Source organism: Fistularia commersonii, chromosome 6, assembly GCF_037954325.1.
Source record: "Fistularia commersonii isolate RoL2024-O1a breed Wild chromosome 6, RoL_Fcom_v1.0, whole genome shotgun sequence".
NCBI classification, from domain to species: Eukaryota; Metazoa; Chordata; class Actinopteri; order Syngnathiformes; family Fistulariidae; genus Fistularia; species Fistularia commersonii.
This window is the reverse complement of record NC_141289.1, coordinates 13,437,844-13,454,357: the sequence shown is the minus strand read 5'-3', so window position 1 is coordinate 13,454,357 and position 16,514 is coordinate 13,437,844. Positions and strand designations below refer to the sequence as shown.

At 40.4% G+C, this 16,514-nt stretch overlaps 1 protein-coding gene across 1 annotated transcript in view; it reads left to right on the top strand.

Annotated features, from left to right (window-relative positions):
• Positions 1-16,514, top strand: part of LOC147233431 (voltage-gated delayed rectifier potassium channel KCNH8-like) — a 35,509-nt gene that overhangs the window by 6,957 nt on the left and 12,038 nt on the right. The window contains exons 2-10 of the mRNA XM_086147486.1: positions 5,432-5,665; positions 5,771-5,902; positions 7,483-7,628; positions 9,051-9,309; positions 10,383-10,540; positions 11,990-12,197; positions 13,758-14,135; positions 14,536-14,735; positions 15,985-16,234. Coding sequence (XP_086003612.1) covers positions 5,432-5,665; positions 5,771-5,902; positions 7,483-7,628; positions 9,051-9,309; positions 10,383-10,540; positions 11,990-12,197; positions 13,758-14,135; positions 14,536-14,735; positions 15,985-16,234 — 1,965 coding nt within the window. The remainder of the gene's footprint in view (positions 1-5,431; positions 5,666-5,770; positions 5,903-7,482; positions 7,629-9,050; positions 9,310-10,382; positions 10,541-11,989; positions 12,198-13,757; positions 14,136-14,535; positions 14,736-15,984; positions 16,235-16,514) is intronic.

Here is a 16,514-nt window from a genome sequence, read left to right as displayed (position 1 = left end):
CAATACTGGCAGAAAAGTAGAGCCTGTTTAAACATCAAATGGAATTTGAAGGGCATTTTAAAACAATCTCTAAAGTCCATAAAGGTCAGCGCTTAAGATTACATTTAGCTGGGCTATAGAGTAATGGGTCAGATGGAGAACAGTGCAATTTTCCAAAATGGGCTCGCATCTCTTGATGCATTCCTACGTTCTACCATTTAATCCTGAGGAAAGTGCAAGAGTGTTTTGGGGGGAGAGTGGGATGTGATTCATCCAATCCTATTATATTCTGTCACAGTCCTTAGAATGTCCAGCTGAGTCATTCCCTTGTTTATATACTCAGACATACTTCCTGCTGTCCCGCATCTTCAGGAACGCTCGAATGAGCAGACTCCATGACAGCAACCTCATTTTAACACACCTGCTGAATCTGAAAAGGTTAGGAGTGACCATGCTTCACATCCTGGTGTTTTATTTTTGCTTTTTTGTGTCCTGTAGGAGAAACAGACAAGGAGCTGGAACGATCAAATGATAATGAGATATGGATTAAGAGAGCATCTTCCACCAAAGTGCTGTACATTGAGAAGGGTCAAGAGTGGGACACAAATGCGCAAAGACACAGTCAATTAAAAAAAAAAAAAAAAAAACAGCATAAATACATAGATAATCCCCTGTTCATTTATTGCATGGTTAGCTTGGTCTTTTTGCGCACAAGCATTGCCCTTTTCACTGCAGACTTCACAGTGCAAGGTTGAGAAAAACGTACTGAACAATAGCTTCATATAATAAATTGTCATTCGAAAGCATATCATCATATTACATCCCATTCGGTGTTGCAACTCGATTAAATTGAATGCAGCCACTTGTATGTTTCAAACTTTTAAAAAGGGCCTATTATTGTCACTTAGAAGTGTCCTGGTAACAAAAATACACCCATGAAATGCTCTAATTACCTTTTACCATAGATTCAAGCCTCTTTTATTGACAGAAAAAAAATATCTGATGGGAGGGATTATGAGAAATACTGATGAGTTATTCTGTTAATGAAGCATGCAAGTTATTCAAATTGTTGAGACGGTTATGTACTGCAGCCTACCCCAGATTTAATAAGAAAATGTACCCCTTTAAACAAATGGTATATTAAAGGACATTGTTATAATATATTACAACTTGGGGACCAAAAGGTACTCTACGGTTCTCTGCTATAATTATCATTGCAGCCAGCATTTGGATTGGACATCAGTACCTTATCAATTGATAAATTATTAAAGATTATTATCCCCACCATATATAGACAACCATTGGTAATTTATTTCTTGCTCTTTCCGTCTGTCCTCATTCAATCATGTGCTCTCCTGCTCCCTTGTCAGAAATTGCTCACGTTCTTCTTAGCAGGTGTTGCCTTTTTGTGAGCCACTTGTGCAAAGTCACCTGTCATACATAACACATTTCATCATGAATTATTCAACACTGTCCTGATTACAAAGAATATCCAACCATTTGTCAAAGCACTGGTGTCTGTAACTACTGGACTACTTTGAAAAGTTGTCTTCCCACTGCCTTATCCAATTATGACTTGGAATATTTTCACACTATTCATGAGTCTCCATTAATCTTTCAAATTGCTCAATTTTTCATTTTGGTGGCATAACCCATCTGCTCTCCTTACTATCTATGGTTTAATTTTTGTTCTTATAAATGTGTTACATGAGCAGTTAAGGAACACAGGATAGTACTGTGGAGTGATATTTTAAATTCCTTATTTTGCAGAAATTCTGACTTATTTGTTTTGAGACATTGCTGGGACTTATTTTCATGTCTGGAAAGACGTTTTTGTCGACATCATTAAAATTAAACAAACAAGTGTTGCACACAGGTGGCCAAGGGTTGAGGAATCGGGATGAAACTCCCTGAGATCCCTAAGAGGCTGGCCAAAGACAACATTGGCTGCAGAGGAAAGCAGATACCCCTTAGGAGCAGAGCAAGGGACCAACAAAAGCCAGTTGCTATTGGTTAGACCCGCCTGGCGAGCAGTACTCGTGGTGCAGTGTAAACATTCATTTAACCCCTTGGCCTGTGGGTTGTATGCCATAGTGCGATTGAGTTGCACCCCCAGGCTCTTTACCATTCAGTCCCCAGTCCCAAGGTGACTTGGGGACCCCTGTTGGAAGTCAGATGAGTGTGAAACCAAAGTAGCCCAATTGGATATTAACAACCAGGCCACCACCACAATGGTGGCGGAGGACAGGGGTACAGCTTCGGGCCATGTGGTGGTCCGATCCATCATGCTGAAGAGGAAGGCGGAACCCCTGAAGGAGGGGAGGGGGGGCCAAACAGGTCCACACTGACAGTCAAACTGTCTCTCGGAAACAAGGGGTCCTTATGTAGCACAGTAGCACACTGACACCTGACATGGGAAGCCACCCAGCTTTTGATGTTCTTACAGAGACAAGGCCAGACTAGCCCCCTACCACTGTCCCAGATGACTTGGACTGGCACTCTCTGCAGTCAGGTAGCAGTTGCGGCAGCCCTAAATTCTTGGAACTGTGGAGCTGGTCCACTGCCAGGGCAACAGTCAACTCCCAGGTGCACAGAGTTGACCAGCACTCAAGTGAGAAAATCAGCCTCATTTTGCAGGCCACATATCAAAAGTCTATGTGTCATCATCTTCTTCTCCTTTTGGCTTTTCCCTTCAGGGGTCACCACAGCAAATCCACCTTCTCCATCGAACCCTATTCTCTGTATCCTCCTCTCTCACAGTGTCCATAAATCTTCTTTTTGGTCTTCCTTAAGACCTCCTGCCTGTCAGCTCCAATTCCAGCATCCATCTACCAATATATTCACTATCCCTCCTCTTTACATGACCAAACCATCCAGTCTGTACATTGCACATGCATTGTACATGTAGCTTGTCAACACGGTCCTGTCGGCTTCCTCCGCCAACCCCAAAAAGTCTTTAGTCAGTAAATTCAACAAGCATGCAAGGGCTGTGAGCATTGGATGAAGTTAGAGCTGTTGCAGGAAAAGGTGCAAGAAGAGAAACAAAATGCCACCTTAGCTGAGCAGAGGTGGCAGAGGAATCTAGCGGTGCAACCATACGGTAGTATTTACCTTTGTCCACTGTGATTTCTTGGAAGGTTGAACTGTGAAACCACAGGGCCAGATCATGCTGCCAAAAGTCCGGCTGTTTGACCACGGTTACAAAAATTGTAGGGGAAAATGTTCGAAACTGCATGGCTGCCATGTCATTTGTACCAAATGAAAATGTCAAAGCATTGAGTCTCATGTTTGTTAAAGCACTTCCAACCAAAACAGAACTCGACATCAAACCTTGAACACCTAAATGGAAATTCAACCCCACCCACCAATCGGCCCAATGCGATTCAGGTGTGTGAGGCAAACCATCTCCCCCAGTGCCTCCACACTGAAAACTATAGGAGTCATAAATGCATCATGTGCCATTCAATTTCATGACTTCAAACATAAACTGAGCTGCAATAACAGAAATAATTTGCTGCTTCAACATGTCTGTCATTTCCTTTCCACTTGTATATGATGTGATGAAAGTATTGTCATGGCTACATTGACAAAACATTTGCCCTTCATTCAATTTCTCTTCTGCAATGATAATTCTTACAACCAGCGTTAAGTACTTGCCCGAGGCCTTGAGCATAAAGAAAAACTGTCACTGCGGCTCAATTTATAGGCATGCAATCTGAGGGCAATGAGCTGTACAAATAGTTTATTTGTGAAGCCCAATTTCATGCAATGTCTGACAGAAAAAAAAGAAAAAAAAGCTGTTAAAGATGCCTCAGAGAGTGGGATGGGATGAGGCGGTAAAAGATGAGCCAAAAAAAAAGAAAAGATTACTCCTAGTGAATAATAACAGGGAAATGATATGAAGTTAATTGAAAACCCACATGAGGTTAAATTCTTGCATGGGAGAAACGTTTCTGTGCTCTGCAACAGCACACATGGTGTTACCATTTTAAATCACGTTGTCTTTAAATGAACAAAACAACTTAATGTAATCTTAGCGCTGTGACTTAGTAAAGCATGCTGAGTGCATGTATGTGGAAAACTTACAAAATGGCTGCGAGGCTCTCAGTGCGGCGCGGTTTGAATATTTATTTCGCTATGATTGTGATGACAAGTCTCAGCTGTTGTGGTTTGTTTCGCACTCATAGAACAAAACCAGTGACATTACAACCTGCTAGCTATCCCCTGCATCCATGTGCGTATACCGAGCAAAATATCATTGTGTTGTGTACAAATTATTTATTCTGTGATTCTGCTACTCCCAGTTAACTTCATTCATCCTCGGGTCTCTGATTATGTTGCGTTAAATATTTACAAACTGATTCAGGGCATTGAAAATCACACTTCTTCTTCTTTCGGCTTTTCCCTTCAGGGGTCGCCACAGCGAATCAACCTTCTCCATCAAACCCTATTCTCTGTATCCTCCTCTCTCACACCAGTTACCTTCATATCCTCTCTCTCTACGTCAATACATCTTCTCCTTGGTCTTCCTCGAGACCTCCTGCCTGGCAGCTCAAATATCAGCATCCGTCTACCAATATATTCACTCTCCCTCCTCTGTACATGACCCAACCATCTCCGTCTGGCTTCTCTGACCTTCTCTCCAAAACATCTAACATGTGCTGTTCCTCTGATAGACTCATTCCTGATCCTATCCATCCTGGTCAGTCCCAAAGAGAACCTTAGCATCTTCATCTCTGCGCCCTCCAGCTCTGCCTCCTGTCTTTTTGTCACTGTCACTGTTTCTAGTCCATAAAGGATCACTGGCTTCACCACTGTCTTGTAAACCTTTCCTTTCATTCTGGCTGATAGTCTTCTATCACATAGTGCCCCTGACACTTTTCTCCACCCATTCCAACCTGATTGAACCCGTCTCTTCACCTCTTTTCCGCACTCTCCACTGCTCTGGGCTGTTGACCCCAAGAGCGTGAAATCCACCGACTTCTTGATCTCCACTCCCTGTAGCCTCACCGTTCCACCCGAGTTCCTCTCATTCACACACATACTGTATACTCTGCCGTGGTGCGACTAACTTTCACACAACTAAACGTGGAAAAAAATGAGTTTAACTTTATTGATTTATCCTATTTTCTTCCTGAGTGATTTATACTAAAAACACTAATCAAAGTGTTTATAGATGAAGGGTATTTACAATGTCAGTGCCTTGACAAGATCTGTTTTCGAAATAGATTAATAGATGAGTGGATAACACAGTGATGCGGTGGTTTGAAGCGACCACTGCCTCACAGCCCCTGCTGCCATTGGTTCCTTCCAGGATCCGAAAGCTTTTGTTAAACTAAACAGAAACCACCATTTATAAATATTCAATAAATATGTTTATTTTACTCAGCTCTGTGCGATGTGTCTTTCCTGTTCTCCTCTTCTTTTTCCATCCAACCTTTCCTCCCAGCAGACAGTAACTTTGTGCTGGGCAATGCCCAGGTCCAAACGCTCTACCCCATCGTGTACTGCTCCGATGGCTTCTGCGAGCTGACCGGCTTCGCCCGCGGTGAGCTGATGCAGAAGAGTTGCATGTGCCATTTCCTGTACGGAAGCGAGACCAGCGATCGCCTCACCTCCCAGATGCAGAAAGCTCTGGATGAACGTCGGGAGTTCAAGACCGAGATCATTCTTTACAAAAAGAGCGGTAAAACTGGACGTCTGATGTTGTAGTGTTCATTTTGGTTCAATATACGCATTGCCAAGAGATTTTATTTGGATCATAAACTTTAAATCTCTGTCTTACAATCAGGCTCCAAGTTCTGGTGTCTGCTAGATATTGTACCAATAAAGAATGAGAAGAGCGAGGTGGTTCTGTTCCTGGTCTCACATAAGGACATCACCGAAAATAAGGACCAGGACCATGACAACGATTCTGACACTGGTGAGTAAAATAGGCATTGTCGAATTACCCCGATAAGTCAGATGAAATGATCTGTAGAGGCTTTGCAGCTGGGTCACAAATCTACCAGTCGCCAGGAGTGGCAATGTGACAGAGGATGTTGTGGATTTAGTAAATAACCCCCCCTTTCTTTTTGTGGGTATGTTTGCGTATCAAACGACACTGATGTGTCAAGAAAGATGTCTGTAGTGGCTGTGTTTCGGCATCGTCACCGGAATGGACTAAAAATAATCAAGAAAAAACCTTTGCAGTTGGTGAAGGGAACCAGTGGTCACTGAATTCAGAGTATCTCATATATCCTCGCCTTGTTAAAATAACTCATTGTAAAAGTCATTTTTTTTGTCAAAAATCAAGTCCTTCTTCAACATATGGCTTTTCTGAAAACGTGAAAAAGTTTCCAGCAAAAAGCTGATTTAGGCGATCATTTTAAGGAGGGGATGATATTAAAAATATAAAATACTTTGTCAGCCACATTAAACTGATTTATTTTTGTAGTCTTACTGCTGTCAGTTTTACCCTTATATATACAGTTCCCACTGACTATGGCAACTAAATATGGTGTTTCTAGGGCAAGATATGAAATTCAAAGACAGATAGGTTATAAAACAGAAATATCTGATCAACCTTAAAGCCCAAAATCTTCAAATTTACCGAACTTATTCAGTGGGTCTCTTGACCAATCAGAAGTCTTGACTTGGTCTGCAGCTCTGAGATGTGGATAATTTTGGACGTAACTAGTTTCATGGAAAATAGGCACTTAAACATACAAGGTATCCATGTGTGTCCGCAGACTGTACAATGAATGATAGATTGTTAGTTCTGAACAATGAATTAATTAGCTTACCCATTCATTTATTTAATATTTTTCACGGCTGCTTTTATAGCAAGGTCAAGTTGTAGAAGGTAAATCTGTCAGCACTCTCCCCTAAGCAGCTAAATAATGGAAGAGTACAACAACAAAGGTTTGATTTTAAATTTTTCATCACTGGATGTTTGCTGTCGGCAGAGATGCTGGTCTGTTTTCTGTTTAGCACGCAGATTCACTGATATTATAAACTTTACAGCTCATAACAAACTCGTGTTGTATTGACTCAGCAGGGCAGTTGTCAGGAGTAAATAGCAAAAGTGACTATTATAACCTAATTCTACCCTATAGCTGGTGCAGTGTGCCATATTACATGACCTCTTAGCTTTGGAATTTTCGCAACTCTGAGGAAAAGTGGCAACATAAAATGAATCAACAGCCAGTGAAAAGCATAGACGTTATTGTTAAACGGATCCTCACTCTCATTTATCTGTTAAAAAAAAAAGTGTGACAGTCACACTTTCTGAGTTATGTAAGATAAAATGCAGCTCTGTTGCTTGGAAAGTTATTAAATGGCATTTAAACAACCATTTTTTTCATTTTGCTCTGATAAATTGTATTGGAATTTTTGTAAGTCGCTTCGGATAAAAGCGTCTGCTAAATGACTATAATGTAATGTAATGTAATGACACTTTATTGGACTTCATAGCTTCTTGCCTGACATAATTTAGCCCTACATTTGTGCTTTTGTTTCCAGATGAAGAAACCTGTCTGGAGATCCACCAGATCAGCCGTCCGCCGGGCTTCAACATGGAGCGGCGCCGCAGCCGGGCCGTCCTGTACCAGCTCTCCGGACACCTCCAAAAACAGGACAAGACCAAGAGTAAACTGAAAATCAACAATGTGAGATGGGTTTGTTGTGATGAGGGCTGGATGAATTTACATCTATTTCTCATGTATTACATCAGAATGTTGTGCCACATTTGTAATAAGACAACTGCATAACAGTAAATAAATTCAGGTTGAGCTTGTTTTTATATTGACCTGTCATTAATTAGTAATATTTTAATAATGTAATAATAGAACAATGGAATATGATATGTATATAGGAATAATGATAATAACTTTAATTAGACTATGTTTTAAAAATGCCTCTGCATTCAACTTGTGCTAGAATTTATATACAACACATCAGGCACTTCAAAGGTAACCCTATATCTGTTTTCATGAATGAATTAACAATGCAATTAATTAATTCAACAGCAATTATTCAAATAATTAATGCATTAATTGTAACTTTGCCAAAAATTTCTCGTTACTATATTTTGATGTTAACATTCTCACTCATTTTTAGAAAATATCTTGCTGTGTCTTGGGTTTATTTTTCCAACTGTTTTTTGACCAATTGTCAAATTACTGATATTTTTGAAAACAGCCCCGTGAATTCTCTAAAGAACACATAATCTAATAAAATTGTCCACCTCTCAACATGAAAAATGAGCTCCACTGATTTACGTATTGTGATATACGATATGATTTCACACTATTGAGTCAGCAACTGTAACAAAACAAATCTTGCCAGTTGTCTTCCCAGTGTGATCTCAATGACACCAAACCTCTGGGGGCAGATATGCCAATGAAAACTTTACATTAGTCAGCCAGATTAATTTAGGAGCAGGCTAATCACAGTGTGGCTGACAAAATGTTTCACCGGCTTGCGTCAGCTAACTGTAACATAAATTTGTTTTAACCTCATGCACTCAAAATATGGATAAATATGGAAGGCATTTGTGTCAGGGTACATGTAATAGGGCTTTGTTGGCCCCTACCTCATTCCACGATGACTTCATGAAAAGAGAACTGCTTTCACTTTTAATATACCTAGTTCATAGAAAAAACACACCCTTTATTGATTTCCTTTAGTTTTCTTTTGAATCAGTTCATATGGACCACAATCAAAATAATGTACCTTGTCCTAATATCAATTTTGGTCCATATGTATAGACAACCACATTAACCAGGGAAATGTATTAATTTATTATTTTTAAATGTCTTTTTCTTTTTTGTTTTTTTTGTCGTAGCATTAATGCAACTAAATAGCCTAAATAGCCTAAATAATAACAAAATAAATAGCCATGTGACATAAGCCTAAACCATGACTAACTCCCCTGCAATGCTACTAAATAATAACAGAAAAAACTAATGGGATAAATAACGATTAATCGATTGCTCACCACTTAATGCAAGAAAATTCTGTATATGCTTAATATGCTGAATGGCTGCACTAACAGTGTGCATGTATATCTGTCCATTAACCCTAATTAGAGTGTTCTCGGAGCCAATGCTAATCCAGTTCCAGAATACAAGGTGGCCGACATCCAGAAGTCCCGTTTCATCCTCCTGCACTACGGTGCATTCAAGGCTGGCTGGGATTGGCTGATTTTGTTAGCGACCTTCTACGTTGCCATCACCGTTCCTTATAATGTCTGCTTCACTGCAGTGGAGATACGAGAAGATGGAGGCTCAGGAGCAAGAAACCCGCCAAGTGTAAGCGATATCCTGGTGGAGATTCTCTTTATTATTGGTAAGGCTCGGTTCCCTCTGACTGGGAAAGCAGTCATGTGTCACTATGATCAATATTAATATCACAGATTTATATGTAGAAATGAATATGTTATGAAGTGCTTAATATCATATTTTTTGACACAGCTTGAATATTCAAATATCTGTTAAGAGCATTAGATGCCCTCTCTGAACTATCAGGTCTTTTCTTTCTCTAATTGGCCACAACAGCCCACACTGCCTTCAACCATTCCTGATACTGTGGAGCTGTATGCTAATTCAAGCTCATAAAAAAAAAAAAAAAAAAAATCTGCTCTCACACAACTTGCTCTCTCCTTTCTCTCTTTCTTTTCTACATATAAAGACAGACAAATGGATTTAATCAACAATACGCCACATGTTCGGGTTAAAACGCTGTTCCAGAATGATTGAATTACTCAAGTGAACTGTCCCTTGACTATGAATTTCTCTTTCTTCATATAAAATCAACTGAAATGGAAACATTTCCTATAAGAGTGATGTGATGCTTTCACTCGTGTGGAATTTTCAGCATAAAAATCACGGCCAAGGCAATATGACTGCAGAAGACCTTTTACTGGTAGAAGCTTAGAAGGTGATCGTGATGCAATTGTTTAGAGATGCAGGTGTCTTTGCTGAGCTGTATCCTATTGTTTCAGTGTCTGTGTTGTGACAACAGCGGCACAAAACCCATTGAATGTACAAGATTAGTGGGAGTCTTTTTAAAACCACGCTCACAGTTTTCAATCCGGAATCTGTTTTGCTATTCTGCTCAAAGCAATTAAATGAGACATTCGGGAAACTGGTATAATTGTCCAACGAAGAAATCCATGCAACTTAATCCTCAGCCATATGGGTGCGAAATAGGAAGAAAGCGCTACCAATTATTACGTCATCCTGGCACTCATTTTTGGAAGGAGGAATCTGTATTTTCTCCACGTTTAGATTTAGGTGGACATTCAGTTATTGCCACCATTTTAAATATCACGGGAGTTTAATAGGATTAAACCGTCTGTCTGTTTAAATTATGTGCACGATCCCCACAGTGATGACATCCTGTATGTTTTGTGTTTATAGACATTGTGCTAAACTTCCGAACCACTTACGTGAGCACATCGGGTCAGGTTGTGTACGACGCCCGCTCCATCTGCATTCACTACGTCACATCCTGGCTATTCGTGGATCTGATTGCTGCCCTGCCCTTTGACCTCCTCTATGCTTTCAATATCAGCGTGGTGAGCCTGACGTACACACACGCTCAGTCACAAACTTACACACAAAGGAAATACAATGCTCAAAATAATAAAGGGAACACTAAAGAAAAAGACATCCTCGATCTGAATGAATGAAATTCTATTATTAAATACTTTGTTCTTGACATAGTTGAATATGCTGACAATAAAATCACTCAAAAATGATCAATGGAAATCAAATTTATTAACCCATGGATGTCTGGATTTGGAGTCACATTCAAAATGAATGTAGTAAAACACAGCACAGGCTGATCCAACTTCGATGTAATGTCGTTAAAACAACTCGAAATGAATCGGTGTTGCTTCCTAAGTGGACGGTTTGAGTTCAAATAAGTGTGATTGACTCGGAGTTACATTGTGTCGTTGAAGTGTTCCCTTTTATTTTTTGAGCAGTAAATGTTTTAACCAACAGAAATATCCATATAAATAAAGACTGAGTGTGTTCACTGCTGGCAGGAAAACATGTCATTGTTTTATGCGCAGCATTCTGGCTCACCAGTGGTTCAATTAGATTTGGAAAAGAGTCTGCAAATGAACATAAAAACCACACACCTAGACAAACACACACACAAACAGAGCTAGAGATAGAGACAGAGAGAGAGAGAGAGAGAGAGAGCAAAAACAATTGAAACTCTCCATTCAATTTTCTTCATAACACTGCAGTCTTTTTCTCTCTTGCGTTCGTGTTAATGATATTTAACAGAGAAAAAACTGTGAGTCTAAGCTTTGAGAAGAAACTCATTTAAGTTAATGCTTATTAGGCTGATAAATGAAAAGTCTTTGGGCAATTTGCTCCCAGTGGCATGTGGATTAGTCAGATGGTGTTGCGCAAAGCCTGTGACTTAGATCACTGCGATGAAAAGCAGGGAAAAGGCATGACCCACTGGGGTCACAAGTTAGGTCAGGTCATAAAATTTAAAGGACTCTTTTTAGCCTATATTTTACCTTTGGTGAAATGGCAAAGTCATGAAGGGAGTTCATGTCATCTTGTAATGTTTACTGGTGTCGTTACTTCAACTGAAACAGAACCCCTTGTTGAAAGTCATTTTCAACACGTTATAAATAACAGGATTATGGTGTTTGCAGAAGACATGTGGACCACTCACAACACACTGTGTCCCATCAAAGTCCTTGACTTGATCCCCAGATATCCAGAGAATTAAATCTTAGTGAATGGGATTGAAACCAGAGGTACTTCTTCTAATTAACTAGGAAAGGAATATTTGCGGAACAAAATCTAGAACTAAATAAAACAAAAGAAAAAAGAGCATGAACAACATAGCAATTGATTAGTTAATTATACCTTTTGGAAATTTGACATTATAATAACTAAACACTGGAAAACATATGACAAAAATACATTTGTTCAAAATGACTGTTAATTTCCAAACTTTTTTCTTTTTCTTGCCATGAAATTAATTGCTTTCCCAGAATTTTGGTGTTCACCTGCTGAAGACGGTGCGCCTCCTGCGCCTTCTGCGGCTACTGCAGAAACTGGACCGTTACTCACAGTACAGCGCTGTTGTCCTCACCCTGCTCATGTCCACCTTTGCCCTGCTGGCGCACTGGATGGCCTGCGTCTGGTACTTCATTGGACGCAGTGAGATTGAAAGTAATAGCCTCGCCTCCTGGGATATAGGTGTGTGTGTGTGTGTGTGTGTCCCCTTTACTATTTGCAATTTCACAAGATATGTTTACATTACCATTCATAACAAATGAGGTTAGTTTTTAAAAACTTTTTTTATGATTGGCAAATCAATCAAAAATTAAAACAAATGCATACCACAGGTGTGATCTCAAATGTAGATACATACCAGGAGATTTGGGTTAGAATAACAAGAAAGCTTAAGTTCAGTTAACAACATTGGATTTGTGTCCTGTGCCCTTTTAAAAGCAATATAATTATTGCTATGAGTAGACAGAACTCAAATATGTACATTAAATTATCTGATAAATGAATAAACTGGCATGAAAAATATGTTAGAAAATGAGCAGGAATGCAATATATTGCAAATGAGCTATCAAAAAGCAAAAAGACCATTTCTCGCCTGTCCAAATTTGATGATCTAAAAGAAAGGCTGCGAGAATGGAAAGAGTTGCAAATACACGAAGCAAACCAGATGAAAAAAATGTGTGCGGTGCTGACATGTGACACCGACATCACAGTTATTCTAAAGTCAGAGACTGACACAAAGGTAATCTGTAACATATAGTCAAGAGCTGTGCAAGAAGACAGGCTTGCAGTGTGCGTGTCCTTTTAGTGAGAAAAACACTTCTAATTATGGTAATCCATCTCGCCTCCTGCTGCGCTCACCAGTGATAATAACAATACTGTGAGGTATGGTGAGGGCTTATGTTCTTCTGTTCAGGAGGCTTAAATTGGAAACATGAAGGTAGACAACAAGAGAATAGGGCTAACAGGTGAGAACAGCCAAAAAAAATAAATAAAACAATATCTACTTGAGCCAAAATTGCTGCTGATTAACAGGTCAGCATTTTTTTTTCTTTTTTTTGCAAAGCGGCTCCACCTTTGTTCATGTGCAAAGAAAAAGTGTACATGTGGGTGTGTATCCCACTCAGCTCTGAAAGAGCTATTCAAAAGGTGACTGTTTAGTATTCAACATTGCATTTTACAAATAAACTGGAGTTTGAAAAAAAAAAAACTTTGTTTAAAGCATAATTACACCTTGCATGATTATAAATATTGTAGCGTGGGGTGGGGACTGGTCAGCGGAACCCCAGAAGCTTTTGAGAATGATAATGTTGATGTCTGCCGGGAGCTTCTCTTGGTTCTATGTTAAAGGACTCCATCGTTGGCCGATTGTAAAATGTTGTGTTCAATATGTGACACTAACCTGCGCCGTTAGTTACCATAACGGTGGAGTGCACCCTCAGGCTAACTGTTAGCGCTGAGAGAGAAACCCCCCCTGGGTTTCCATTTTTCACTGTCTGTTAAATTAAAACCATCTTCTAAAGAGCCATTTAACCTTGACACCGATTGTTGCTTTGCTAAACCCCAGCTCGCCACAGTATAACTCAACAAAATGTTTCTTTGCAACATTGGAGTTCGTTTAAAATAATTTCCCAGCGCCTACAGCCTTGTTACCACTGCTAATGAAGCGTCCTAGTAAGGGTCAACTAACAAGCATGGCTGCATTTTAATAAGTCTGAGTCTGGACTGTTTCTCTGCCCCTTCCAGGCTGGCTGCATGAACTGGCCAAAAGGTTGGGAACACCGTATTTCCTGGCACCGCTCACATCTCTGCTGGGAGTTTCTGATTCACCACAAGGCACTGTGACAGCAGGGCTGACCAATTTGAGCCAGTGGAACAGCTCCGGGATGGAGCCACTGAATGGAGCAGGTTTGCTGGGTTCCGGCCACTGGAACAGCAGCAGGACCAGAACGAGGACATCGAGCAGCTCGGGGACAACGTTGAGCGGCGGTCCGTCTGTCCGGAGCTCCTATGTGACGTCACTGTACTTCGCTCTCAGCAGTCTGACCAGTGTGGGGTTTGGCAACGTTTCAGCCAACACCGACTCCGAGAAGATCTTCTCCATCTGCACCATGCTGATTGGAGGTGGGCAAAACCCCGAGGGCAGCAGATGCCCATGTTTTCCAGCTCAACCTCATCCTTAATCACGAGTGCAATCTGAATTTTAAGCATTAGGATTCAATGTCTAAAGCATAAAACATTGAAGTCTTTCTTGGTAAAAACCCTTTCATGAAAATTAAGATAGTCGACAGAAATGGTTTTGTTTGATTATATTTCTGACCAGTGGGCACTTGGGAGTGTTGATATGTGTCCGAATAAGTCAAATTGTTGTTTTCATTGTCGATCTACTTATATCTGAAATATCCTTATCTCTATCTCGTTACAATTTAAATCTATACAAGTGCATTCAGAACAGAAGTCTGTTTGAAATCTTCAGCGGGACAAGCTTTTTCTCTTTAAATGTCTTTTCCCATCGCTTCCGCAGCATTAATGCACGCTGTAGTATTTGGGAACGTGACGGCCATCATCCAGCGGATGTACTCACGTCGTTCCCTCTACCACACCCGCACCAAGGACTTGAAGGACTTCATCCGTGTTCACCGGCTGCCCAAAGCCCTCGAACAGCGCATGATGGAATGTTTCCAGACGACCTGGTCCGTCAACAATGGCATAGATGTTAGCGAGGTAGGATAATCTCACCACTATAAATGATTTGTGTTTAACCTCCTCTTGTGGACATCCCCACAAACTAATTTGAGTATTACTCATGAAAAATCAACAGACCATATAAAGTGGACTTTAGATGGGAAACATTTGAGGGACCTTTTTCAATTTTATGCTTTGCACATTGAGCATGAAGTTAGTTTGCCCTTTGCATTGATGTGCTGGACTTAATAGTGCAGTAATGAATAAGGCAGTAGGCAGTTGAAGGAAACCTAGAAAAAAAAAAAAATGAAACTGCTTGGGGTTCAGAAGACAAATTTGCCATCCAACCATGACCGGTTTGGAGTTAAAACACATAAATGAGATGATATTTCTGTACTGAAACATCTTACTGATGAAAAGTCAGCTTCGTCAAGTAACATCAAACCGAGCTTCGTAAAAAATTAAATTACATTGTCATCTGAGGTATTTCATCAATATTTGGATGTTATATTGGATTTTTGTTTTTTTAAAGTCATAACTGTAAATGAACATACTGTCAATGTCAGCTGTTGTCAAAATTCTAATATTTAATTTTCAGTAGTACAAAACCTGTCATTGATATCCTAATCTACAGTCAAACAAATATTGATTATACATAAACAATTGATTATTAATTGATTAGCATACAAACTAACACCAATATTTCTGTAAAAGGCCATTATCCCTCAGTCCACTCGGCTAACAAACAAGCATACGCAAACCTAATTTTGGCAACAATTACTTTGTTTTTGTATGACCGTAGTTGCCTTGTCTAACAGTGCTATTGGCAATAGAATCAATGAATCAGCTCCTCAAAATTGAAGTGCATATTACTTGATTTGTCCTCCAACATAGTGAGGAACCCATGGATTTTGGCGCAAATCTCAGGGTTTTGCTCTGAATCCCCTCATTCTTGGCCTGCTATCCAATTTGTTGTATTGTTAGCCTAATAGACCAAACTACTCGAGTTTAAATCTAGATCTTTCCTGTTATAGTGGTGGACAGAACCAAATGGTTACCAAAAGTAATTTTTCTTGTGAACTTAATTCAGCAGTAGAAATTTGGGACATTATATCCCAAAAGAAAATAGATTGTTTGCCAGTCGGCTGTGATTAGATGGGTAAGTTAAGTCATAGCGTTATCGTAAATGATAACCCTTCCGCTAAAGATGAAAAAAAAAAAGAGTCAAAGACTGAACCTGTATCTTCATACGCTTTCCCCAACATCACATGTCCTGTTCCTCTCACAGCTGCTGAAGGACTTCCCGGATGAGCTTCGGGCCGACATCGCCATGCATTTGAACAAAGAGCTACTGCAGCTACCGCTCTTTGAATCAGCCAGCAGGGGGTGTCTGCGCTCCTTGTCCCTCATCATCAAGACTTCCTTCTGCGCGCCCGAGGAATTCCTCATCCGCCAGGGCGATGCCCTCCAGGCTATCTACTTTGTATGCTCGGGCTCAATGGAAGTGCTGAAGGACAACACAGTGCTGGCCATTCTGGGTAAAGGCGTGCATTTGATTGTCCAAAGCTATTCTTTAAAATCGTGTTGTGATGCTCCAGTGATCAGTCCAGGGCGTAGCCTGCCTCCCATCCAGTAGCAGCTGGGATCCTACAGTGCATGTAGGATAAGCAGTGAAGATCATAACCAGTTAGCTCAGTGATCCTCTGTTGCTGGAGCGTACAACTGCGTTTTAAAGTCAACCCCAGTCTCACACAATGCTGATCGATGCAGATACGTGAAACGCATAACCGATGGGTTGCTACAACCTGCGCTGCAGGG